The sequence below is a fragment of the Hemiscyllium ocellatum genome, chromosome 18 (assembly GCF_020745735.1).
Source record: "Hemiscyllium ocellatum isolate sHemOce1 chromosome 18, sHemOce1.pat.X.cur, whole genome shotgun sequence".
Lineage (NCBI taxonomy): Eukaryota > Metazoa > Chordata > Chondrichthyes > Orectolobiformes > Hemiscylliidae > Hemiscyllium > Hemiscyllium ocellatum.
The window spans coordinates 48905460-48930582 of NC_083418.1; the positions used below are offsets into that span (position 1 = coordinate 48905460).

At 39.2% G+C, this 25123-nt stretch overlaps 2 protein-coding genes and 1 non-coding gene across 3 annotated transcripts; all 3 read right to left on the reverse strand.

The window, feature by feature from the left end:
- Positions 1 to 4908: 4908 nt before the first annotated feature.
- Positions 4909 to 13769, reverse strand: LOC132824214 (uncharacterized). The gene is made up of 3 exons (XM_060838520.1): positions 13572 to 13769; positions 8724 to 9595; positions 4909 to 6411 (listed from the first exon to the last, which is right to left on the reverse strand). Exons 1-3 carry the CDS (start codon positions 13672 to 13674, stop codon positions 6205 to 6207), a joined length of 1182 nt encoding a protein of 393 aa, XP_060694503.1. The 5' UTR covers positions 13675 to 13769; the 3' UTR covers positions 4909 to 6204.
- Positions 13770 to 18628: 4859 nt separating this feature from the next.
- rps13 (ribosomal protein S13) lies at positions 18629 to 24825 on the reverse strand. The gene is made up of 6 exons (XM_060838521.1): positions 24742 to 24825; positions 24056 to 24104; positions 22577 to 22655; positions 20903 to 21072; positions 20008 to 20108; positions 18629 to 18725 (listed from the first exon to the last, which is right to left on the reverse strand). Exons 1-6 carry the CDS (start codon positions 24762 to 24764, stop codon positions 18692 to 18694), a joined length of 456 nt encoding a protein of 151 aa, XP_060694504.1. The 5' UTR covers positions 24765 to 24825; the 3' UTR covers positions 18629 to 18691.
- LOC132824549 (small nucleolar RNA SNORD14) lies at positions 20250 to 20345 on the reverse strand. The gene has a single exon (XR_009645674.1). It is a non-coding gene; the product is annotated as a small nucleolar RNA SNORD14 (small nucleolar RNA).
- Positions 24826 to 25123: the final 298 nt, after the last annotated feature.

The following is a 25123-nucleotide window of genomic DNA, read 5'->3' on the forward strand; positions in this document are numbered from 1 at the left end:
GGACAATTTAGTACACAAGTAGAAGCACCTAACCAGCAAGTAAAAACACATGCAAATCCTCAGCCTGATGGAGTAGTCCATTAATTATTCCATTATTGAAGCAACCAAAGCGGAGGCCATGGTAAGCAGCATAACTGATACCATTGAAGATGATGGTATGTTCCTACTTAAGGTCCTCTAACACCCCATTTCCCCTCATTACGCAATGTCTTCTGATTGACAAGCTGCAGTTGATACATATGTGTATCTCTTGCCTGACCCTTTCTTCCCTCACTGCAACCCAGCTTCTGTCTTTCCCCAGTCTGTTGATTCCAGCTGATATTAATATCAGACAATCGGATCTCAGAGTGAAATCTTGCTTGATTCATCATAAGTTTTATTTTTGCTGCTGGTTTGCTGTGGTGGTCAATGTGGATCATGGACACATAGGAATTCTAATATTCGTATACCAAAGAAACAGAAGCTTACTACACAAAATAAGTTTTAAAAGCTGTAAGTAAATTCAGAGGGAGAAATTCAGCATTTTCCCCAGCAGCAGCCATTACACTCACTTAATCCCAGTGAAGTATTACTGCTGCTATCTTAACTCTAATTTCTTTCATCACTGCCAAGGTTGCAATATCATCTTTTTGGCTTTTCTACACATTCACCAGATTGGACTCTCTCCATTACTGTCTAGTATGTATCCAGTCCAATCTAAAGAAAGATTTCCTTCTTGGGAATGAGGTAAGTCAAAGAAAATCAACTGACAGCAATCATTGTCTCAAAGTTTAGGATGATGGCAAAATTAACCCTGAATAATCCAGAGTAAGAATATTCTAAGTGTGGAGGGATGAGTATAATGGGGCTAAAATGGATAGGGGTCATGATAGATTGAAACCAATGGTTAATGGGAAAACAACTGTTAAATAATGGGCTACTTTCATGGAAGTGATGGCTTGAACATAATCAAGATATATTCCCTCAAAAAGGGGAAGGTGAGACAAAAATTCCAGAGCCTCTTGGATATCAAAAGGAGATACAAATTAAGTAAAGTTGGTATGTTGAGGACATTTCTTGGGTGATAAATACCAGTGAGAACAAACCTGATTAGAAGAGAAAGCTCAGAAGGGAGGTGAGAAAGAAAGCAAAAGGACGCAAAGAGAGAATATGGAAAAAATATCTCCGGTAGTCAAAATAAAAAAGGGAAGTCAAAAAGTGTCATGTTAGAACATGAACAGTCAAAAAGGTGTTAAATGGAGAATAAGGGGATTTACCCTGGAGGCAAGAGGCATGGCTGAGATAGTAAGTAAATGAATACTTTACATCTGTCTTCTACATAAAGACAAATATTGCCCAGGCCACGGTGACAAAGGACAGAACTCTGTCACATATGTTTAACATTGATAAGGAGGTGGTACTGAATAAGTTATCAGGACTTCAAGTTGGCAAGGTATCATGAGTGGATGATATATATCTAAGGATATCAAAAGATACAAGAAATTGCAAATGCGATGACAACAATCTTGACGCTAGAAGACTGGAAAATTGCAAACATTATAACCATTTTTGAACAAGGATAGTGATAAGCCCAGCAATTTCACTAACTTCAGTCTGAAACTTCTAGAAGTGCTGTATTAGTGAACATTTGCAGCTCAGTTTGTGGATGAGGTTGTTGACTTGCTCACTGAGCATGTATGTTGGAGTTTCACCAGAGGTGCACGAACAACATTACCTGGAATGGTGACAAAATATCTATGAACAAACTTACCAGCTCAGCAAGCAAGTCAACAACCACAATTATTCTGGATTAAATTAAATTAAATTAATGGCTCTGCAGAAAAATGTGGGCCAATTCAAGGGAATCAGCAAGGATTTATTTTAAAAATGTCTAACTTGGAACAATGAAAGATGTTTGATGAAGGCAAGGTTGCCAATATGGTATACATAGACTTTTAAAAGCTTGGGAACATTGAAAACAGAGGACGCCAGTTTAGAACCTCGAAAATACATAAGTTGAAGTGATTGAATTTTAATCTACTGTCTATTCAATGTGGGGAAGTGTGCATTGTTTTTTTGGTGGGAAAGAACATGCAAGAATGTGCAAAATGTAAAAAAAAGTATTTAAAAGTGTTATACAGGAACAAACAGTTGTTGAATTTGGATAAATGTGACGTTTTGCATTTTGGTAAAACAAGGGTGGGGACTTGTACAATTAATGGAAGGACCTTGGAGTAGTGTCGTAGAATAGAGAAATCTGCGGGTTCATGTACTTCATTCTTTGAAGTTAGTATCACATATAGATAGTGGTTAAGGTCTGTAACATGCTTGACTTCATTGTTCAGACCTTGGAGTATAGGAGTTGAGACATAATGTGAGGTTATACAAGAAACTTTTTTTGGAGTACTGTATCCAGTTTTGGTAACCCTTTTAGGGGAATGATATTAAGCTAGAGAGGATTCAGAAAAAAATTACCAAGGTACTGCTGGGAGTGGATAATTTCAGTTCTAAGGAGACACTAAATAGGCTGGAACATTTTTTACTGAAGCATTGGAAGTTGACCTTACACAGAGGTTTATCAGGTCATGAGAGGTATAGATAAAGATGAATGGCAAGTGTCTTTTCCCACAGGTTGGGGAATTTCAGGACTAGGGGACATATTTTTTTTTAAAAAAGGTGAAGGGAAAGATTTAAAGACATGAGGGGCAACTACTTTAAAAAAAAAAGGTTGTTTGTCTATGGAATTAACTTTTGGAGGGAGTGATGGGATGCAGGTAAGAGATACAACACTTGCAACATTTGAATAAGTACATGAATAAGAAATGTTTGAAGGAATACAGCCAAGTGCAAGCAGGTGTGACTAGTTTAGTTTGGAATTATGGTCAGCCTGAACTGGTTGGAACAGATGGGTCTATTTTCATGCTGTATGACTTTGACATACCTGAGTGCATAAATTGTTCAAGGTGATAAGTCAAGTTTAAAAAAATTAAAAAGTTTCCAAGGCTTCACCACTAGGGGCAAGGTGTTCAAACTTAGGAGGCGATGCTGAATTATATAGAACTCTGGTCAGACCTCAACTGGAATACCATAAAAAAAGTGGAGGGTGCGACAGTTTAGGAAATGCATTGGAGAAAAGTGAGGAAGAGGTTTAGGAGAATTATTATAATGTTGAGAAATGTTAGTTATGAGGATTAATTGGAAAAGTTGGGATTGTTTTCTGTGAAGAAAAATTGGGAGGGAGGAATGGTTCCTACTTGTACAAGGATTGAAGATGAGAAGGCACACAGTAAAGTCATATTAAAACAAGCAATTCCAAAGCGAACAAAGACTTTACATAAAGTTAGATCTGGAATGCACTGCCTGGAGGTGGGTTAAATCACAGCATTGAAGAAGCCATCATTTCTAATTAATGAAATTACAATATGTATGGTTATGGGGGAAAAGTCTGGAGTTTGGCACCAAGTCAAAACATTCAGAGCTGGCACAGAAATGATGGGACAAATAGCTTCTATCAGCACTGTAACAATTTGGATTCAGAAATCATTAATGACACCAACTGTGTCAAGTGAGCATGATAAAACTGCAATCTTTTGAATATCCCAGCAATTTGCACTAAACAAATACACCAAGATGTTGTTGAATGCAGGCTGAGACAGAATGAATGTTTGCAACTTAAAATGGCATAAAAGCAGCTAAAATGAATAATGCAACAATAATTAGATTAGATTAGATTAGATTAATTCCCTACAGTGCAGAAACAGGCCCTTCAGCCCAACAAGCCCACACCGACCCTCCGAAGAGTAACTGACCCAGACCCATTCCCCTACTAATGCACCTAACACTTAAGCAGTTTAGCATGACCACTTCACCTGGCCTGCACATTTTTGGACTGTGGGAGGAAACCAGAGCACCCGGAGGAAATCCACACAAACACAGGGAGAATGTGCACACAGTCAGTCAGTCAGTCAGTCAGTCGCCTGGGGTGGGAATTGAACCTGGGTCTCTGGTGCTGCGAGGCAGCAGTGCTAACTTGAACAGAACTATTGTGACGTAAGCTTTGAAATACTTAATATTTCAGAGCATTTATCTCAAAAGTGTTCAACATTAAAAAGTCAAACTTAAACATATATTAGTAAGTTTGGAGCTGTATTTTCAACCACAATTTGCAAAGATCAGTCAGCCTGATGCCATAAGAGATGCAGAGTAGAACAAAGAGCCATGCAGAAACTAAAAAAACGTTTCAAAGCAGTTTGATGACAAGTGTCTGCAACCAAGTTTAGGAAAAAGTTTGCAATTACTTCAAACCTCTGAATAGAATACTTATCAATTAATGTGCCTGGTAAATTCATTGCAGAAAGCACAGAAGCACTTCAAACAGATTCTCAGAATGAAGAGGTGGCAGCTGGTGATCTATTGCAATAATGAGATACATTGATGAGGATTCTCATTTTAAATCTTGGGGTCTTGAGATATTTACATTGATTTTAAAGTAAGGAACATGTTCATCACCAACTCCTGTTTTCAGGCAAATGGTCCTCTATAAGCAAGGCCATGAATGCCAAGCCTAAAGAAATACCCAACAGCTGTAACAAATACCTTTCACAAAAAAATTTAGTAATACTTTACATTACTTAGTTGTTGTTTTGTTGTAACCATTCGTGGACTCAAGCAAAGACTATGATTAATGGAAACAAAAAAAAAAATGGGTTCCTCATTTCCCTCTTAAATACTGCTTCAGTATGCAGGCCTAATTTTTTTTAAATGAGTACATGTTCAAAATATTCCATTTGCAGAGACAAATACACACAACAATAATGTTGATCTGAACAAAAACATGAAAGCACTATTTAATATAGAAAAACAAAACATTAGTTTTGTACAATTTACACAAGATACAATAAAACTTTCAATGTGAGAATATAGTATTTCACTCAGATTTGATTATGACCACATAAAACACCATGAGATATTTTTACCCAAATCTTCCAATGCTACCTTTGTGTGCCAAAGCTATTTTAGTCAGAGTGGTTGTGCACTAATTTGAAGTTCTGCTGCCACGGACTCAGTGCACCATTATAAGCACCTACTGCCTACAGAAACTTGAACTTCAAGTGCAGAAATTTCCTCAAATGGCTATGAACAATCTGTAGAGATCAACAACAGTGATCTGTACAGGTAGTACTAAGTGACTTCAGCCAACAGTTCAAGCACAATCTCCTGCTGGTCTGCTTGAAAAGATGCAGATTCAGAGCGGTTTTGTTTCAATGACTACTGCAACAAAACCAGGAACTCAAAGTATGGAGAAAACAACCAATTCATATCTTAGGAGGCACCCGTAACAGCACTTCATTTAAGCAAACATTTTCAAAATCAACTTGCTCATAGATAGTACTACACAGCTTTAAAGCAGATTGGTGTTGCAACCAAGCCACCTGAATCAGAGAATGGGGCCTACCACTGCAACATGATCTTCAGATACTTAATTTATTCTTCCACAGGCAATTTGTTTCAGTAAGATTGAGTAGCAAAAAAGCAAAAGCAACAATCACTAACACTTACTTCAATATTCGCCATGGCATTATGTTGAATAGACTGTTCAAAAGTTTTACTATATTATAATTGGACTGCCAATTTGATATAAGGTCATTGCTCTGCATCAATCATACATGGACCAAAACAACTGGAGAGTTTGTTGCCTGTACAACAGTGCTCAGCTACCCACTTCTTTTTTAACATCTGCAATTGTTGCAATTTAATTCAGGATTCGCTATCATTTTCTTTCCATCCCTTACTATTCAAACAAGATAATGCTGTCTGTGTTCTTTACCATAATTAAGTGGTTTAATTAAAAATACAGGATTTGCCAACTTACCCAAGTAATGACCATCACTTCATGCTCCCTTCCTATGCACCCATACCAGTTGAGCAGAAATGCCTCCCCAAACAGACAAATCTGCAGAAATTCAGCTGGACCATAAATGTATTCCAGAGTATCATACACGTACTGAGTTTTGTGGCCCTGAACAAATACTTAATGAAATTGTGGTCTATATGACATAAATTCAAGTTTTATGTAGAAATATGATTAATGCAAATCTCACTGTACTGAATGGTCCGGGTCATTCCTACTCAGTACTGTAACCAGCAAATCATGTGCTTAACTGTCACTTAGAGTATACCCATGAAGTATTTTGGGGACTAAGTACAGGTAAGGATTCCTCAAATCTAAAATAGCTGTGAATTTCTTTCCAGTATTTTGTTCCTGTGATTGGTCTGTAAACAGTAACTAATAGCCTCCTCTGTAGCCTGAATTCTGTCCAGAAATCTCATCCTGTCGAGAGCTATCTGCATCCATTGGCCTCTGCGTGCTTCCCTTGATGCAAAGGACCATGTGACCATTTTGTGAACTTCAACAAAAGAAGAAAATCTGACCTGAAAAAGAAAAGCAAAAATCAAAAGTAAACACTCTTAAAGAGTGAAATGCTATGTAAATTTCTGAAACTTGCTGACCTAAACAGTTTAAAAATCAAACATATGTACAAATTAATTTTGAATAGATAAACAGAGTCCTGAGAATATGTATTGCTACTGAATCATACGAATACATCATACAAAACCCAGCTGATGACCTTAAATTGGTTTTGGCATAATTCTCAATACAGCCCAGCTTATTTACAAAATATTTCTAGTAGTTGAATAATATTTAAATGGTGCAAATACTGTTGGAGGTGCTCAACCAGCCTTGCAAACAGTCAGCATGGAGACCACATGTTGTGTGGTCTACCTGCTGTGGTAATGACGAACACAGTTTTCACAGACTAAGTCAGTGCTCCACAAAATGGTCAACCAAGAGACCGCTATACTCACTCATCACAATGTGGTCTCCTCTACACTGGAGGAGTGAAACGCAGACTGGCTAACAATTATGCAGCGTACCTATGCTGTCTGTAATAATGATTCTGAGCTTTCAACTGACTCACTTATCACACCATCATGTTTCCATGCAAATATGTCTCTCCAGCCTGCTGCAGGGATCCAAGGCGGAGTATAAGCTAGAGGATCTCATCTTCCACTTGGTGACCTCATGGCTTTCAAAACTCAATATCAAGTTCAATAACTTTACAGCTGGACCACCTACTCCCACATCTTTTACCCAACCCCATATTCCAAGTCCTGTTATATGATATGAATTGCTTTCAGCACAGCCAACCCTTTTTCACCCACTCAGTTCTATTATAGCCTAATTTATTTTCTCCCTTGACTTAAACAAATATCCCTTTGTGTACTTACACTTTTTCTTCTTTTTCACCCTAGGCTCGATCTCCATCTATCGCTTCACTCCTCCAACCCTCACCCCCAACTTCCCCAGCTCTTGTCATCAGCATAAATACAATTTTCTTGATAATACTCTGGTCTGAAGGAGGATCACTGGATTTAAAAGCATTAAATCATTTCTCTCTGCAAATGCTGCTGGACTTGCTGAGATTCTCCAATAACACTTGTTTCGTATTTGGAATAATTTGATTACATTTTTGCTTGTGGTAACATGGACTTTCAAAAAGCTTTTGCTAAAGGCCAACTTAATAGGCTTCTTAGGAAAGTCAAAATGCATGGAATAACAAAAGGGACAGTAACAGCATGGATAGAAATAACAAAAAGAAAGGTCAACTGTAACTGCAAAGGTCAGCCACTGATCAGGTATAGAAAAGACAGGCTGAAAGGTTACAGAAGAGAAATAGGTCATTCTATGTTTTTTGGACAATGAATAGTGTTTTGAAGTCAAGATGAGACTAGATGTAGGCTTCAAGAAGATCCTCCTTCTGTAATACAGCCTTGACCCTTTACAGATTTGGAGGTAAAATGACCACATAAAACTGAGTTCTGCAGAACAAGATAGGTGGACACAAGAGGATTTTTTTATTTGAAAAAAGATTAAAAATAAAACCACAAAGATAAGAATACTCAGCAAGATGAGCAACATCGAAAGACTTCAAGCTAACAGACTATCAGAACGGGAGACAGACATAAATACTTAATTATACTAAATTACAAAACCAGATAGAATGGGGAGGAGAAAGGGTTTTTGTCTCCTTTACTCTTTCATGTGATGTAGGCATCATTGGCAAGGACAATACTTGTTGCCTATCCCTTGTTCTCCCTGAATTGAGTCACTCAGTAGGGTATTTCAGAGGGTACTTAAGTGTTAAATCACATTGTCAGGTGCTTGAAATCACATGCAGACCAGACCAGTCAAGGACGACAGATTTCCTGCACTAAGAAAACATTGGTGAACCACATGGGTTTTTAGATTAGATTAGATTACTTACAGTTTTATTTTTGTTTTAAAAACAAAAGGGATAGTAATGATTACCATGAAAGTGACCAATGTTCATTTGGAAAATTTTACTAATAGAGTTTAAATTTCACTCATTACTATGCTTGCATTTGAAGTATCCCCAAATCATTGTGCCTCTCAATTACAAGTCCAGCGACATGAGCACGACAGGCGCTGCAAGTGATTAAACGACCAAAAAGGGAAGCTGATGGAAAATAAGTGAGGTAATAATAAAATACCAGCAATTTGAAACATTAAACTATTTCCTAGTCCATGGATGCTGCCCAATTTAGTATTTCCTGCATTTTCTGTTTGGTTTCAGTACAAGGGAATGTACAAAGACAATTAGATAGTTGTTGGAGCAGATGAGTAGAGTGATCAAGAGACAGGCATTATTGAGATGACCTACCTTCTTAACAGATGGTTTTTCCACTTTGTTGTCCTCTCCTTTTACAGATTTTGCTGACACTTCCCTTGTACAAAATCTGATATTTTCTCCAGTGTCAGGTATACAGTAGTGTCTAAAATGTATTTGTGGTAATACTGGTTTTTGTAAAGTTGAGAATTTTACTTTGATTAAGCTTTTTCTTCCACTCTCACATTCTAGTAAACCCTGTGTATTCAAATCCAAACTTGCTTTCATTTTTGTAGGAGAGCTGCTAAGACAAGCTGTGAAGTTCAAAGGATTATCAAGGTCTGCAATGAAGGAAGATTTCCAGGGCACTTCATTCAGTTCTTGATCACTCACATCACTAAGTGAATCATCACTGCTACATACTATTTCAGAATCTTCCTCCGAGTCTTCCCACTCTTCGCTATCAGTAGAATTGTGATCTTCTCCATTAGTCATCATCTTGTTCCATTCTGATGGAGATATTGAATGTTTTGGAATCATACAATGACAGCTGAAATGATTGATAGCCACACGCTCATGATGATGCTCAAAATGATCTTGGTTAAATTTGTTCAGATAATGCTGGCTGCAGTTCCACTCAGTACATTGTGTAGAATGATCTTCTAATGTAATTGGAGACTTGGAAGGTCCTTTGCTGGTAATTTCTATTTGGTTGAATATGGTTGAGTTAAACTGTGCAGTAGTTAGGTTATCTTGCTGTTTACACCCATATTGAACACTACTTCTTTCATAAGTAGTATTCATTCTTCCAAACCAGGGGAAGATCAATAATTTTTTGTCAATTCTTTTAACATCTTCAACCTGACTGCTGTTTAATGGTGTCTCTTCTACAAGTTGATTCAGCACTGCTCTGCACAACTGAAGAACTGTAAAATATCAAATTCAAGATCAGATTGACAGGAATGACATTACATCCACTGATCAAAAATAAACAAGCATTGATTGATATAAATATTAGGATGGATAAACCATGAACAAGGCCAAATGTAGGACATTTCAGTTTTCTTTTAGTCCTTTCCAACATAACGGTTGAGAAAGCTTGAAGCCTTACACATCTGCTACAGGAGATGCAGGAAAGCACTTAACCACTGGGTGAGGGATGGGGGTGTGCATTTGTTTAGAGGAATTAAGGACATCTGTTCTTAGTGTCAATGGATAAAGTGATAATATTTGTTCACTTGAGGAATGTGTGGCAGTATTTCCTTCTCACCCTGGGGGCTGGAAGCTGCACATATTTCACAGTGGGATGTTGAATAACTGAGCTTCTGGTTTATATTGAAGACTCTTAACAAATTTCACACTTAACAGGAAAAATAACTTGTAATTTAATAAGCTGAGTGGATTATGCACAGTATAGAACAATCCTGATACATTTGCAGATACACCCCACTGAGCAGATTTGAATTTAATGAAGCTCAGCTCCCTAATTTTGATTGTTCTGGAATGTGAATGTCACATTACCCTTAGAAGCTTGGAAAACAAAGGCTGAAACTGACATAGTAAGAAAGTTGGAAGATGTTGATGTATGGGAGACAGACACACGTGTGTGTTGTTCCCTGGAGTTCAAGATCTGGGAATGTAATGAATTTAATTTGCATTGTCAGAATCTAAGATTATTTTAAAAAGAAAGTCATTTTGTAGGACAAAGATACTGGACAATTGGGCATGTTACCTGAATGAGGCTACCTCATGACCTTTTCCACATAGTTTAGACTAGTCTCTGATTATGAAGTACTGTTAAAAGGGATGCTTATCTAGCAAAAGCAATTGGCCATTTGGCTTGGCTTGATCAGGGTTCCCATTTTGTGCACATAGCTTAATAAGTCAAGCATACTCAGACCTGTCAATGAGTTTCTCTTCCTCTGCAAAATTTTGCCATTTTATTGCTGCTTATCTGATTAAGGACATGTGGTGTCTTTATAATTTTAATACCAATTTCTGTATAAAGACAGCTTGTTTGCAAAAATAAAGAAATAGCTTGAGACAGCTTAGGCATAAAAGCTGCTGCCACTACTCTGCTAATGATTTTAAAACCTTAGCTCAAGCCTGACTTGAAGGTATTTAGGTTATAGTGTAACATTGATGCCATTGGTAAATAAAAAGGTAATAATGTAAACTGGGATTAGATTGGGTTGGGATATCTGGTCAGCATGGGCAGATTGGACCGAAGGGGCTGTTTCCATGCTGTACATATCTATGACTCTAAGAGTTTTATATTCCTGACTACCACAGAGTTCGATCTCCAGGACAAACCAAAACAGGCTTACAGCTCAAGTCCATCAGGGATTTCCTAAGCCATCTCAAAGAGTTACTTTAACAGAATATTGAAAGTAAAATTCCATTCCTTTATTGGGATAGAGTCTTTACAACCAGAACTACAACACTGGTATCCCCTTAAAGTGCATCTTAAAGTGATAACTTCAATAGAAACAAAGCCAACAATGCAACATTCAAACAGGTCTCATCCAAATTGGTCCATTGTGCCAAATCTCATCGTTCATCACAAAATCTAAAATTGTTGCAGTGAATAGGTTATCACTCCTCCAATCCCACCACTTCTTTGAAAAGAGTTGACACAGCTTCAATTATCAATTGCTATTCGAATAGACTTGTTAGTTCAATATGGAGAACAAAACAAAATCCCTTTAGGTATAATACATATATTTGGAGATGATTAGCCCATCATATAAAATACATTTGAAATGAAACAATTCTACATGATCTCATGGAGTGAAAATGCAATACTGTCATTAAAGTATACCAAACTATTAACAAGACACTCAGATGATTTGTCATATACCCTAAATGTCCAGCTGTATTCACACATCCTTCCCTACCTGCTCTCATACAGGTTCTTCTTCACACTATCATATAGTAGTATGGACAACACTAGTCCTCCAATTGCTTATGAAGTCTGTGTTGGCATTTGGACATGTCTGACTGGACAGAGAGCATCACAATATTCAACTATTAAATGGCATCATAACTAACCCAACATCTATAAGGAAACATTAGACTAACTTAGTTCAAGACTCTACCCATTCCCACAACCACTTCTACCATCCAAAAGTGTTAAGCCCTGTATGCCACCACTTCATTTGACAGTAAGAATTCAGCAGACATTAATGGCCTGGATTTCACAGTAAGAAACTAACTGGCTGTACAAACCCCTGATTGAGAGCCAGTCAGGTAAAGGGGACTTAATGTGCAATGCTACAGGGTTCTTGGTCCTGTTCACATGCAAGTCTCAAGATTTTTGTGTTGTGCACGTGGATAAAGGCACAGTCTATTTTCTGGATTCAACAATCTATGCCACTGTGGTACAGAAATGAGTTGGGGAGTAGTAAAAACAAGTGTTCCAATGATATCAGACAGCATAATCATGGGAATAAGTGTTGTTCCATGCCATTGAGGAGTTTCAAAGGCTATTTTGCCTGCTTGTTGCCAAGGTGGAGGACAACTTGGAATGAGAGGGGAGGATTCCAGGAGCTATGATTCATATTTGAAACAATGATAGATAGAATAAGACATTGGAGTGAAAGTAGGCCAGTCTCCAGTCTGATCCACCATTTAATGAGATTATGGCTGATAGTCTAGAAGTCCACTATTCTGCCTTTTACTATAGCCCTCGATTCCTTTTGTAATCCAGTCTCAGCAGCAAAGAATTCCACAGACTCTCTACCCTATCCTTCTAAGTGCACTCTAAATTTAATGTGGAGAATCATGATTTTTGCAGGTTCATTTTCAATGGCTCAAAAGTTTCAAGCAAGTTAACCATTTAACTATATTGTGGCTGAAGCCAAAATAAAAAAAACAGAAGTCTCATTTGCGATGCAGAACTAGAAATGAAACACTTGTTTCAAATGTAGTTCAAAAATGTTTCAAGTTTATAAACTGAATATTGAATTTAATACTGCAAACATATTAAGCATTCCTATTTGCAAACACCGACATGTGCTTAGAAAGGATGATGATGTAATTACATGGACCCAGAACCATGCAGAAAAAAAACCCAAGGGAAGTACACAGAACGGAGTTTCCCTTTCCACTGTGCAAGGGAACAAGTAATTAGAAACTACACCAACAAAAAGGGGCATTTTAGACAAAAGGAATGACACAAACAAGTTTAACACTTTATGCTCCTTTTTAAAAAGAATCAAGAACAGAAGTCTGAGAGTCCGCTAAAGTCTAGGAGCCTGCAACACTTGGAAACAAATTAATACGAATTTAATGCAGTTGAGCGAACACCATCTCCACTGTGGTGGCATTTCGAGGTTTGAAAATGGTCATCAACCCTGGATTAATGGTGCTGGAAGAGCACAGCAGTTCAGGCAGCATCTAAGGAGCAGCGAAATCGACGTTTCGGACAAAAGCCTTTCAAGCAGGATTATTCCTGATGAAGGGCGTTTGCCCGAAACGTCGGTTTCGCTGCTCCTTAGATGCTGCCTGAACTGCTGTGCTCTTCCAGCACCATTAATCCAGAATCTGGTTTCCAGCATCTGCAGTCATTGTTTTTACCCCATGGTCATCAACCCGCTGAGTGTCTGAGAAAGGGAGAGGGTGAGAGCAGTAACTTAGTCAGCGCTCCAGAGCGGCTACTGCCGCCTCACGCCCTCAAATATTTCAGTTTATCGCCTCCTCTTTCGCATATTCTACTTTATCATCTCAGTTCAAGTGGGGAAGAACTTCCAACAGCCCGACGACAACAGAACAACTTTTAGGAAAGTACCAGTTGTGCCTACTTTGCTACGCAGGTCTCGTCCCAATCACTCGAAGGTGCACGAACATGTTTCGAGGTTTTCACACTGCATTCTCTCTGGCAAATACTCGTATTCCACCTACCTGCATGCAGTCTTATTGATAACCCAAAGAATTCTGTGAGACCACTCATCAGAGCAACTCCGAGGTGCCACAGCACAGAGAATGAGGCGACAACGCTGATCATGAAGAGAGTTTTCAATGTACATATACATTCATCAGAACCGCATCAATCAGCAGCTAAGTCCCGATACAGTCAAACAAACAAACAAAAGCAATCCACAGTGCTCTCCTTTCTCTTAAAATAGTATGTTGTGCAACAGGATTCTCACTGTTATTATCCAATCCTGTCTAATCAAGTATCAACCTATTATAGTCAGTCCACTCTGAGTCTAATCACGTATCAACCTATTATAGTCAGTCCACTCTGACCGGTTTTCAAAACCAGCAGTGCTGATTATCGAGTGGTAGAACTGGGTTACTTAATTATCAGAGCTCAACTCCTTAATGGAACGGAACAGCTCTAAGCAGCGTGATTTTCTCGCTTTGAGCAAAGTTTCCACACGTCACACCGGAAACCACCTCGAAACTGCGTCGATAACTTTCCATGCACACACACACACACTGTTATCCTTGATCTACAATGAATGAAAATATATCAAGGAGTATCAAGACTGGAGAGAATATGAATCTAATCTGCTATCCAATGAGATCAGCGTTTATAATTAACCTCAACCTCACCTCTTGGTATGTTAAAAAAAAACCCTTCAATCTATAATGTTCGAGAATGGCGATAATGCAGTTGTAGAAATTCATGAGTGTCCCCGTGTCAGGCATTTACTAGTGAGTAGAAAAGCTTTCCCAATTTTCACAGGGCCTGCCTCCTGCTGGTCGCAGCTTGCAGAACAAGATTGTATGATTCCCAGCTCAGCTCCTTGCGAACCGCTTCAGAGGAGTTAAAAGTCAACCACATTCCTGTGTGCCTGGATTCACACGGATGTGGGGCCAGGTAGTGACCGAAAATTTCTTTGCATAACCGTCAACGTGCTTATTTTCTGAACCGAATTGAAATTTCACCACTATGAACGACTGATAGTAAGTTGACATCCATAGCCAAACTAAATATCCTAACTCTCCAAATGTTTCAAAAGCTAGCCTATTTAGATTAGATTAGACTTAACAGTGTGGAAACAGGCCCTTCGGCCCAACAAGTCCACACCGACCCGCCGAAGCGCAACCCACCCATACCCCTACATTTACCCCTTACCTAACACTACGGGCAATTTAGCATAGCCAATTCACCTGACCCGCACATCTTTGGACTGTGGGAGGAAACCGGAGCACCCGGAGGAAACCCACGCAGACATGGGGAGAACGTGCAAACTCCACACAGTCAGTCGCCTGCGTCGGGAATTGAACTGTAAAACTACACTTCCAATTAGTAGCTGTTATATACAGTTAAGTGTATCAAAAAGGACTTCATTTATAAGAAAAATGGCAAAACGAAGTTCAGAATATGACTTCATGTATGGGAGCACACATAACGGGCGGAAATGCCCCCCCACAAGATCCTTTGATCGATAACGTGGACTCTTTTTTTCTCCATTTTGAGAGCAGTTTTACTATTTAAAGGTCGGATATTTTAAAATCCAAATCTTGAAAATAGGGGCAGATACAGGTTAGCTCTAAAAGATATTTTTAAAACGTGTAGTTTCAAACTATGACTGCAGTGCAACAAGCCCAAGAAAGCATGCAACTGTAGTTCAATTCAGGGCAGGTATTCCCATAATTTTACGATGATAGCATTAAAAGCCATTAATTTTGACTTCCAAACTCCTCACTCTTAATTCTGAGAAGTGTGTTTAAAGGCAAGTTTTAGTTGAATAGAACCAGTCATTGTAGCCAAAGGTGTTAGTTTATGAAGCTTCCAAGCCAGGAAAGTTTACAGTAGAAATCTTCAAGTTATTAGAACAAAGTTTAAGACCATTAAAATTATGAAAAGCCTATACCAGCAGACTTAGAAGGAAATTGCAAAATTGTCACTGCAGGCCCTGTTCATGTGCAGCTTTCTAAAATTTTCAATCATGACAACGAACTGCAAATAGACATATAAACCTAACAAGGAGAAAGTGAGGACTGCAGATGCTGGAGATCAGAGCTGAAAACGTGTTGCTGGAAAAGCGCAGCAGGTCAGGATACTGCCTGACCTGCTGCACTTTTCCAGCAACACGTTTTCAGATGTAAACCTAACAAGCCAAACTTCATTCTAGAAATTGATTTATCCAGTAATGACAGAAGCTTAGATGGCACTATACTAAAATCAATAAATGGTTGATAATAATAAAATATAGCTAATGGGTGAAGCATAGTGCACAACTGTTTGCATGTATCAATGTTTTAATTTTAAGAACACAAATTTGAGATGTTTCATATACTCTTTTAGAGAAATATAATAATTCTATTAACACATCCAAAAACAGAGGCTTAATAGTATTCACCACTGCATCAGACTCTAAATGCTGGCATGAACTGGATTGTGAAAGTCTAACCGATAAATCGCAAGATAACTCAAATTTTAGAGGCATGAAATATGGATTCCAACTTAAAAAAAAGTGTTTACATGAAACCTCATACCCTTAAAAGAAATTTAGCAATGCTTGGATATTAGAAGGTGATATTTGAATATAGCCAAGAAGCAAAATGCACACACCCTGGCCAGTGACCTTAGAAAGAGAACTGCTGCACATCTAGTTGACAATTGACATGGTAGGGGCCAAGGTGCTCAACTGTGCGCGCTTGGGTGGGGAAGTGTGAGGAAAATCAGCAAGATATGGAGTTTGAAGTCAAATAGTTACTGTGCAGTCAACTGACATGTTTCAATAAAAACACTAATTTACTTCAATATACAGTATTTCAAGAAACTTATGCATACAACATTGAATTTTTTTTTAAACAGCCTTTTAATTGTAATTATTTAAAAGGTCAAGTTTGGGGAGATCCAAGATGGCGGCGACTCAGCAAGTCTGAGTTTACAGTGCTCTTCCCAAAACCTGGGTAAAGTGAGTTACTCACCCCCACCACACTTACCAAACCACCCAAAAAAAATTTCTAACCTTAATTAGCTGTTTACTATTATATTTAAGCAGTTTAATATTAAGTGGATAATGAGTAAACCAAAGGGATCCCGCAGCTCTCAGAAAACAAAGACCCCTCCCCCACCCTCCTCTCCTCCTCCGGCTGCAGCTGATGTAAAAACAGGCCTTGAAGAGATGATTGCCAGGCTGGAAACGACACTCGTCAATTTCATCGCAGAATCCAGACAGAGATGGAATGCATTCGCAGAAAAGCTACAAAAGTACAGCCAGGCTCTCGAGGAATTACAGGGCCGAGTGAAGGGGGTGGAGCTAAAGGCCACGACCTCCGAGGCTGCAGCACAAACAGCTGCAGAACAGGTGCGAGCTCTGGAGCAGAGAGTCTGGGCTTTTGAAATCTACATGGATGACCTGGATAATAGAAATCGGAGAAAGAATATCCGTCTTCTGGGCCTCCCTGAACAAGAAGAGAAGGGACAGTTAGTAGTATTTCTGGAGCGATGGCTGCCCCAGCTTTTAAACCTGGGGGCTGAAACTGACCGGGTAAGGGTGGAGTGGGCCTACCGGGTCGCAGCACGCGGATCTAGCCCAAACCAGCGCCCACGCCCGGTCCTGTTCCGGCTGCAGAGTTATAGGGAGAGGCAGATACTCCTGGACGCCTCCAGAAAGCTTGGAAAGGATCCTAAAGCTATGATTCATGAAGGATCCAAGATTATGTTATTTTAGGACTTCTCCCCGGCTTTGGCACGAAGGAGGAAGGCGTTTGATGAGGTGAAGAAATGTTTAAGGGACTTAGATATTCAATACACCTTACGCTACCCAGCGACGTTATGCTTTAACCACGAAGGATCCGAGTATAATTTTAGATCACCAGAAGAGGCTAAGGAACTTTTAGACTCGTTTAAATAAATCGTAAGAGACAATTTATGTTGGCTTGCCTCTTCCACACTCCGTGGGAAGAAATGGATACTTTACTTTTGCTTCTGGGAGCAGGGTTGTCTTCCCTTGCTATTTTATATTATACTTAACTGTAATGTATTGGAGTTGTAATTTTATAGTTATGTGTGTTTGTACGTGGCATTGATGCTATCAGATATACTCAGGTATGGGTGGGGGTGGGGCGCTCACTGTTAACTCTAGCTCGGTATTATTTCTAAATCCTATTAAGGAGCGCCCGTGTCAAGGGTGGGACACTGTTTGGGAGAGGATATGGTGGACCTTTAGAAAGGAAGTAAGGCCCCCTGAGAATAAGGGGGAGGATCTCCATTCAAACATGTTTTATTTTTTTTGTTCTTATTGTTTGGAAATAGTTTCTTTTTATTATACTGTTATGAGTGTATTAGAGAACATTTTCTCTTGTTTGAAGGATGTAAGTGACTCAACTATACACTCTGGATAATTGTGGATTAGATTAGTAGTTAACTGAGTTTCATTGTTTTTCTTTCTTCTTTAGTATCACTCCTTTGAATTTTGATGATTATATATTTAAGATCTATTTTTATATTAATGTTTGTGCTTGAAAGTTCCGTTTATTTTTGTAAATCTGTCAAAATATTAAATTTCTAATAAAAATATCTTTAAAAAAAAGGTCAAGTTTACTCCAGTTCCCCCAATACATTGAGGTATTTACAATTTAGGATGCAACTCAACACCTATCCTACATCTGCCATTTTGCATTTATGCTACTAATAATAGGTGTCTTTGCATGCATATCAAATGCATAATACACAACCCAAAGAATACTGAAGAAACTCAGGTTTGGCAGCTTACATGAAGAGAAATACTGTCAGACCCTTCATCAGAAAATATGAATCACCACACAACTTGAATTCAAGTATTTCTCCTTCCACAGCTGCTATCAGACCTACAATGCTGGAGAAACTTTGTTTCAGATTTGTAACATCCAATATTTTGCTTTGATAATTTTGTACTCAGGCTAAAAGATTTCAAAATTCTCCAATCAGAAATGTATTTGGAAATTGCCGTGAAATAATGCCACATGTAAATAATTTGAGATTATAAGACCACAAGTCTCAAAAATCAGACAGGTTGACATGAACAAGAAACAAAGAATTTTATTTTTCAGGTTCAGTAAATCAATGCAGAAACTTCTTAGGCGACAAGTGCAGAAGCGGTGGAGGATTCACTGTGGGGAGAAAAAAAAGTAATGCATAATTAGCCCATTGCATGAACAACAAAACTGATCTGACAGATGCAAAGTTCTTTCCTTATTTATCAACACTTAGAACTGCAAAAGATTTACAGCATCAGAGCTACACAAATTAAGAACGAACTATCCAGTACAATCCACCTTTGAATCTTAATCTAGAACCACTATGTTTACAGCATCTCAACTGCATCAGAGGGTTTTTAAAAATAAAGATTTTTTTTGCCTCTACCATACTTTTAGCCAGCAAGTTAAAACTCCCACCAGCCTCTAGGAAGAATTTTCTGAACTCATCTCTCATTGTCCCATCAATGCCACTTTGTATATTAACATTTCAATGGAAATAGGTATGTCCTATCCAGTCTTTAAGAGCCAGATTTCAGAGTGAACAGGACAGCTGACACTTGTTCTCTCCATTCTTTGTATATTTTCCAACACCAGGAAAATACTTGTGGCCAATTGCAGAGGATTAAGCTATACTCAATGAGCCATATCAATGCCTCTACTACTTCGGAAAGCTATGGTAATTTGTATATCCACAATGATTGGCCAATTGTTTTAATAGGTGCATCATAAAAAGCATTCTCTCTGGATGCATCACACCTTGGCACTACTCTGCAAAAGACCACAAATTACATGGGGTTGCGGCTACACAACCTGGTCCAACATGAAGACCAGCCTTCTTTCCATTCATGAACAGATTAAAAACAATTTTTGAAAACATTTTCCATTAGCAGTTTAGGAGACATGATCTGAACTCATTTATCCACAATTAAGGATGCCAAAACTTGTATTGTTACCTCAATGTATTAAACTTTGAATTTCACATGCCTCCAGCTACATCAGTTTCATTCGACTCTTCCACAAAAAATTTATCTCATTTCTCCAAACAAATCTTTTGTTCCAAACTGGCCATTCCTTCCTCTTTCACCATGTTTTCACTGCTTTACTCATGCTATCATACTGCTTTACTAAATTATTTTCTTTTAAAGTTTTAATTTTCTTTCCACTTTCTGCAGTATGGAGCGCTTGGTATTTGACAAGCATTGCTTCACCTTACTGTGTGTAGCTCACTCAGACATCCAAGGAAGAGTTTGCCAACATAAAGAGCAAATCTCTTTCTGGAAGAAACTGCGAATGGGTGGAGAAATGTCATCATTGAGAGCTAACTATTAGTTTTAAAATACACTTAACTACAATATAATGTGCTCAAAGCAGATTTGATTAGTAGAATCTTACAAAATAGGTATTAATTACTCACTATTTCCAGTTGGGTGGAAGTACCCTCTTGGACTTGTAATAACGAGCCAGCCTGTGAATCCTGCTTTCAATAAGGATCAAACGAAACTTGGCATCCTTATCCTGCAGCAAGAATACCATATTGCTCAAACTGATTGTTTAATATTAACTTGTGCTGTTTAATAGGCAACCCCTTAACCTATTATTGGTTTCTTCACCATAGTTACATTAAACTGAACATAGGTACATTAAGTTGAACATAGCTCACTCAGACATCCAAGGAAGGATTGACCAACATTAGGGGGAAAAGCCCTTTCTGGAGGAAACTGCGAATGCTGGATAAAACATTCATCATTGTGAGCTGATACATGCAATTCATCGCTTGAGAAAATGCAAGTTAATTGTCAGCAAAATTAGCTTGCAATAATAAGATATTCAGAATTAAAAAAAAACAGACAACTTAATGTTTTAGATTACAAACATGAATCTTTGTTTTTATTAAACCAATTTCATTCTAACATGAAAAGAAAGCCTTCAGCTGCTCTGTCCCAAGTCCTTTCATATTCAAACTCAACTCTGAACAAGACCTAACATTTGTAAGTATTTTACCTATTTACTATTGCTCAAGTTTAGGGCCAGAAGAGTTATGGCAGTTTTGCTGCGACAACCATTGTAGTGTTGACCATCATTACTGAAATGAACAGTAACTTCTGGAAAACATGTGCAGGCAGATAACCACTGCCAGCAATTCAATTCTTTTGCAGATAATAGGTTGTTGAGGCAAAACCCTCAACACCCCAAATAACAGTACTTTAATTGATGAAAAGCTCCTCAACACAACATAAATGTCACTGTATAAAGCTGCTGAGCACTCTTGAATGAACTGTAACATATACTTCAACTGTAATAGCACGAACCTTCCTGTTCCTCTCCAAATGTTTGCGAACAGCCACAGCAGTCTTGATCAAGTGGTACAAGTCCTCTGGAAGATCTGGAGCAAGCCCCTTAGACTTCAGGATCCTGAGAATCTTGTTCCCAGTAACAAAACGCACTTGGGCAACACCATGGGAATCCCTCAGGATCACACCTGAAAGACAGGTTTATTAAGGCTCTTCTTTAACATCCAACTTAACTGGCCAAGTTGAACAACAATTCTATGTTAAGAGTATGGCGCTGGAAAAGCATAGGTCAGGCAGCATCTGAGGAGGAGATATGACGTTTCAGGCAAAAGATTTCATCAGGGCTGTTCAACTGGAATGACAATTCTATGTTACTAGTGTGCATAAGAATAACAGTTTAAATACATATATTCTCAGTGAATTAATAGCCAGTTACTTGGAAATGCTCACTCAGACATCCAAGGAAGGTCGAACCAACAAGTGGACTTGTCCTTTCTGGAGGAAACTGCGAATGATTGGTAACTGTCATCATTGTAAGCAAGTCATCTAACATGACAAGTGTCCTACTAGGTCACAGCCAAACAAATCACAGGAAAATGTATAAGATTCTATTAAACTGGATCAAAGGGCAGAAGGCAGAAAAAGTCATTAATTGTTGAAAAGTTAGAATGTTAACTTAAGAATGTTTTAAGCGAAAAACTTGCAGTTCTCAATTAAATAAACTGAATTTTCAACTTAAAATTAATATTGGCAGCAGAGCTGATTTGATATTAGGGAAATACTATGCTGATACCATAAGCTCATATTGTATTGGCGAATAAAAATTTACAAACTTTACAGAACTGATGTGTCAGGATGCAGAGCGTTAAGTTTAATCCACCGGGATCACAAATCATTTAAACAGGAATGTCTGAAAGCTCCATTCAGTCTGGAAACACAGACATTAATTGGAAAAAACATAATCAGCACTCCAGCAGATAAACTATTGAAATGCAAAAAATTGCTTTGAGGGATTTGCCACTTTCTTGCTCTTAATATTGTGCAAATTTGTTAACAGAGCTTATCTGTGCTCAAAAGTACCCATCATTCATAAGGTACGTTCCCCCAATTCGAAGTCCCAACTACCAACAGTGTGCGAGACCCTTAGTCCAGTAAAAGCTTTCTCCTGATGTACATGCATCAAGCTTCTTAAAACTAATCACTTATCGTCACCATATCTGCTCCAAATACAACCCAAGCTCATATCTCAACACTTCTAAACCCTGGGAGCACTTAGTAGTCTTCTCTGCATGCACAACAAATAGACTTTATTCTAGTGTAATGCAGATTTGTACATGACAGCAGCTAAAGAAAAACCAATCATTTTCAGCATAAACATTTTAGTTTGTCTCATTTCTATTCAGGTCAAGGATCCTCTGTAGTCTTATAAGTATGAAGGTGCATCACATTACCTAGACAAAAAAGCCCGCCATGTAAAATGAAACAATTCACATTTCAGACCAAAGACTCATCAGACTTGAAACAGATCTCCCTCTCTCCCCACAAATGCTGCCTGATCGGAATATTTCCTGTATTCTGCTTTTATTTCATTTCAAGTTTTCAGCACCTTCAATATTTTGAATATGTATTAACAATAATAAGTCTGTTTCTGTACTCAAATTCTTATGCGACGACCTAAAATTGTATACTCACCAATCTGTGATGGGGTCAAGCCCTTCTTTGCTAGCTTGTAAATTTGTTCTTTTACATCATCAGATGTTAATTTGAGCCACTAGAAGGACAAAACAGAAATAAAAATCAAGATTTTCCTATTGAATCTATTAAATTCACTTATAACCCATATACCTCATTCAAAAGCACAAGAGCTCAATATTATGGAAACATTTAGAAAATCCTATAATTAATTTGAAACAGATCAATTATAAATAAACAAAGTCACAATTAAGTACTGAACAAATCAGTAATTGACCGACTCTAGACACTGAAAATCCCTCACCAAAGATATGGGCAGAAGAAAGTGAGTACGTAGAACCTGGAGATCAGAGTTGAAGATTTGGAGATGCCGGTGGACGAAGAGTGAGATACTGGAAAAGCCCAGACGATCAGGCAGCAACCAAGAAGCAGCAGAATCGACATTTTGAACAGGAATGAGGCATGTGGTCCAAGGGGGTTAAGAAATAAATTGGTGGTTGGGGGGGGGGGGGGGGGGTGTGTGCAGAGAAAAGCAGACAAGAATGAGATAGGTAGACAAAGGTGGGGGTGATAGGTGAAAGAGGAGGGTGGAACAGATAGGTGGGAAGAAAGATGGACAGTTCAAGAGAGTGGTGCAAAGTATAAGGTTGGATCTGGGAGAAGGTGGGTAATGGGAAATGAGGAAACTGGAAAAATCCACATAGATTCCATGTGGTTGGAGGGCCCAAGGAAAAGGTGAGGCATTCTACCTCCAGGGGTCAGGTGGTTAGTGTTTGGCAGTGAAGAGGCCCAAGACTTGCATGTCCTGGGCAGAGTGGGAGTTAAAAGTATTCACCACAGAGCAATGGGGTTGTTTAGTGTGTGTCTCCTAGAGATGTTCTCTGAAACATTCTCCAAGTTGGCATCCTGTCTCCCCAATGTTGAGATGACCACAGCGGGAGCAACAGATGGCGTGTGTGGAAATACAGGTAAATCTCTGCTTTCAGTTCCTCTGAGCATCAGATTCTAAAGTCTTTCCATCCTGAAAAACTTCTGCTGTTATGATCAGTAAATACTTTTACCCTTTCCCATATTATAACCCATCAGTTCCCTTGCTTCCCAATAACTTCATCTGATTACAGCATTTTGCAGACTGTATCCACCTGAATGCTCACAATCCAGCAGATTCTTATATCATCAGAAAAGGAAGCTTCATCACTGTTTATTCAGTCATAAACACATACATTGTAAATAGCTACAGCCATAATACAAATTCTTGTACCACTCCAGTTACATTTTTTTTTTGAAAATGACTTATTTTACCCAAACATGTCTAAGTTCCACATTCACTTTTTGTCCAGCACTTTATTGACTACCTTTTGAAAAGCAAAATATGCTACATACTGGAATTTATTTAAAAATCCAAACTGGTTATACCCTCAAAGACAAGTTTTTTAAATTACTGTTTCCCACTTACTGAAGAAAAATCGATTGACTTACAGTGGGCACACTGCGCCTGTAAGGTAAAGCTGACTGGGACAAGCCCTTGCTGCAAATAAAAAGATAATAATAATTGTGCGATGTATCGTCAATAACAAACATTGAAGCTACACTCTCCTGTATTCATTTTTAACATACAAGTGGAAAATGGCGCAAGTTATGTTGAGCCTGGCCGGCTGAACACTGAACATGCTCTGCTTTTCTGCAGCATCACCCAAGCTCTTTTAACACTTCTAACAGCATTACCCAAGCTCTTCTGGGTGAATAATGAACACGAAGCAGTAAGTACAAGGTTAAAAGCCGGTAGAGCGGAGCCATCACCAGCATTTCCCCCACCCCCCGCCCGCTCCCCAGGCCAGCGATCGCATACAGGAACAGGAGAGAACTCAGCCTTTGGGCCTCGTGCTGCAGCGAGATAAACCGCGGATTAAACACTTGCATGAAGGCAAAACACTTGGGATGCCGGAAATCTTCCTGGGCGAAACCCAGGCCTGGGTAAGGCCCCAGGGCCGAGCGTCGGGCCTACGTGGCTCCTCGTGGGGCTGGCTCAGGGAGCTCCGCCACCATGAGACCGCCCCGAGGAGGCGCCCCTTAAAGCCTCCCACCGCTACATAACGGGATGTATCGGGCTGGGAACCCGCTCCCTTGAGGCGCCCTGTGGCCTACACCCCTTCCCAGGCCCTTACCCAGGAGCGTGCATACGACCCATGGCGGCGACAGGAAAGAAAGAGAAGGAGTGCTCTGCGCCTGCGCCTCTTCTGGGGGCCTGGCCACGCCCACGTTACTAATGCGCCTGTGCAGCCATACCCCTCTTCGCTCGAGTCTGGCAGGCGTGCCTGGACTCGCGAACGCGCTCCCTCAGCGGCGGCGCGCGTCTGTTGTCCAGTCAATTGGAGGCTGCAGGAGGTCGGGGGTTCGGTACTGACCTGGGGCTGTGCCAACCCAGAATGCACGTTGAGTTCAGAATCTGCAGTTGAGTTCAGCTCCGCGGGACATGTAAGGACCACCAGATGGGGCTGAAAGGGGTGTATCTATCCAGGTGGGAAAGGGAGCAGGTCAAAAACACTG

Excerpts from the sequence above, each read along its gene's own strand:
- LOC132824214 (XM_060838520.1), bottom strand. The coding sequence starts at position 13,674 with ATGATCAGCGTTGTCGCCTCATTCTCTGTGCTGTGGCACCTCGGAGTT. Across the intron at positions 9,596-13,571 it reads ATCAATAAGACTGCATGCAG|TTCTTCAGTTGTGCAGAGCA; the intron begins GTAGGTGGAATA and ends GATATTTTACAG. Across the intron at positions 6,412-8,723 it reads AAAAACCATCTGTTAAGAAG|GTCAGATTTTCTTCTTTTGT; the intron begins GTAGGTCATCTC and ends TTTCTTTTTCAG.
- rps13 (XM_060838521.1), bottom strand. The coding sequence starts at position 24,764 with ATGGGTCGTATGCACGCTCCTGG. Across the intron at positions 24,105-24,741 it reads GGTCGTATGCACGCTCCTGG|CAAGGGCTTGTCCCAGTCAG; the intron begins GTAAGGGCCTGG and ends TTTTATTTGCAG. Across the intron at positions 20,109-20,902 it reads ATTTGGAGAGGAACAGGAAG|GATAAGGATGCCAAGTTTCG; the intron begins GTTCGTGCTATT and ends TTCTTGCTGCAG.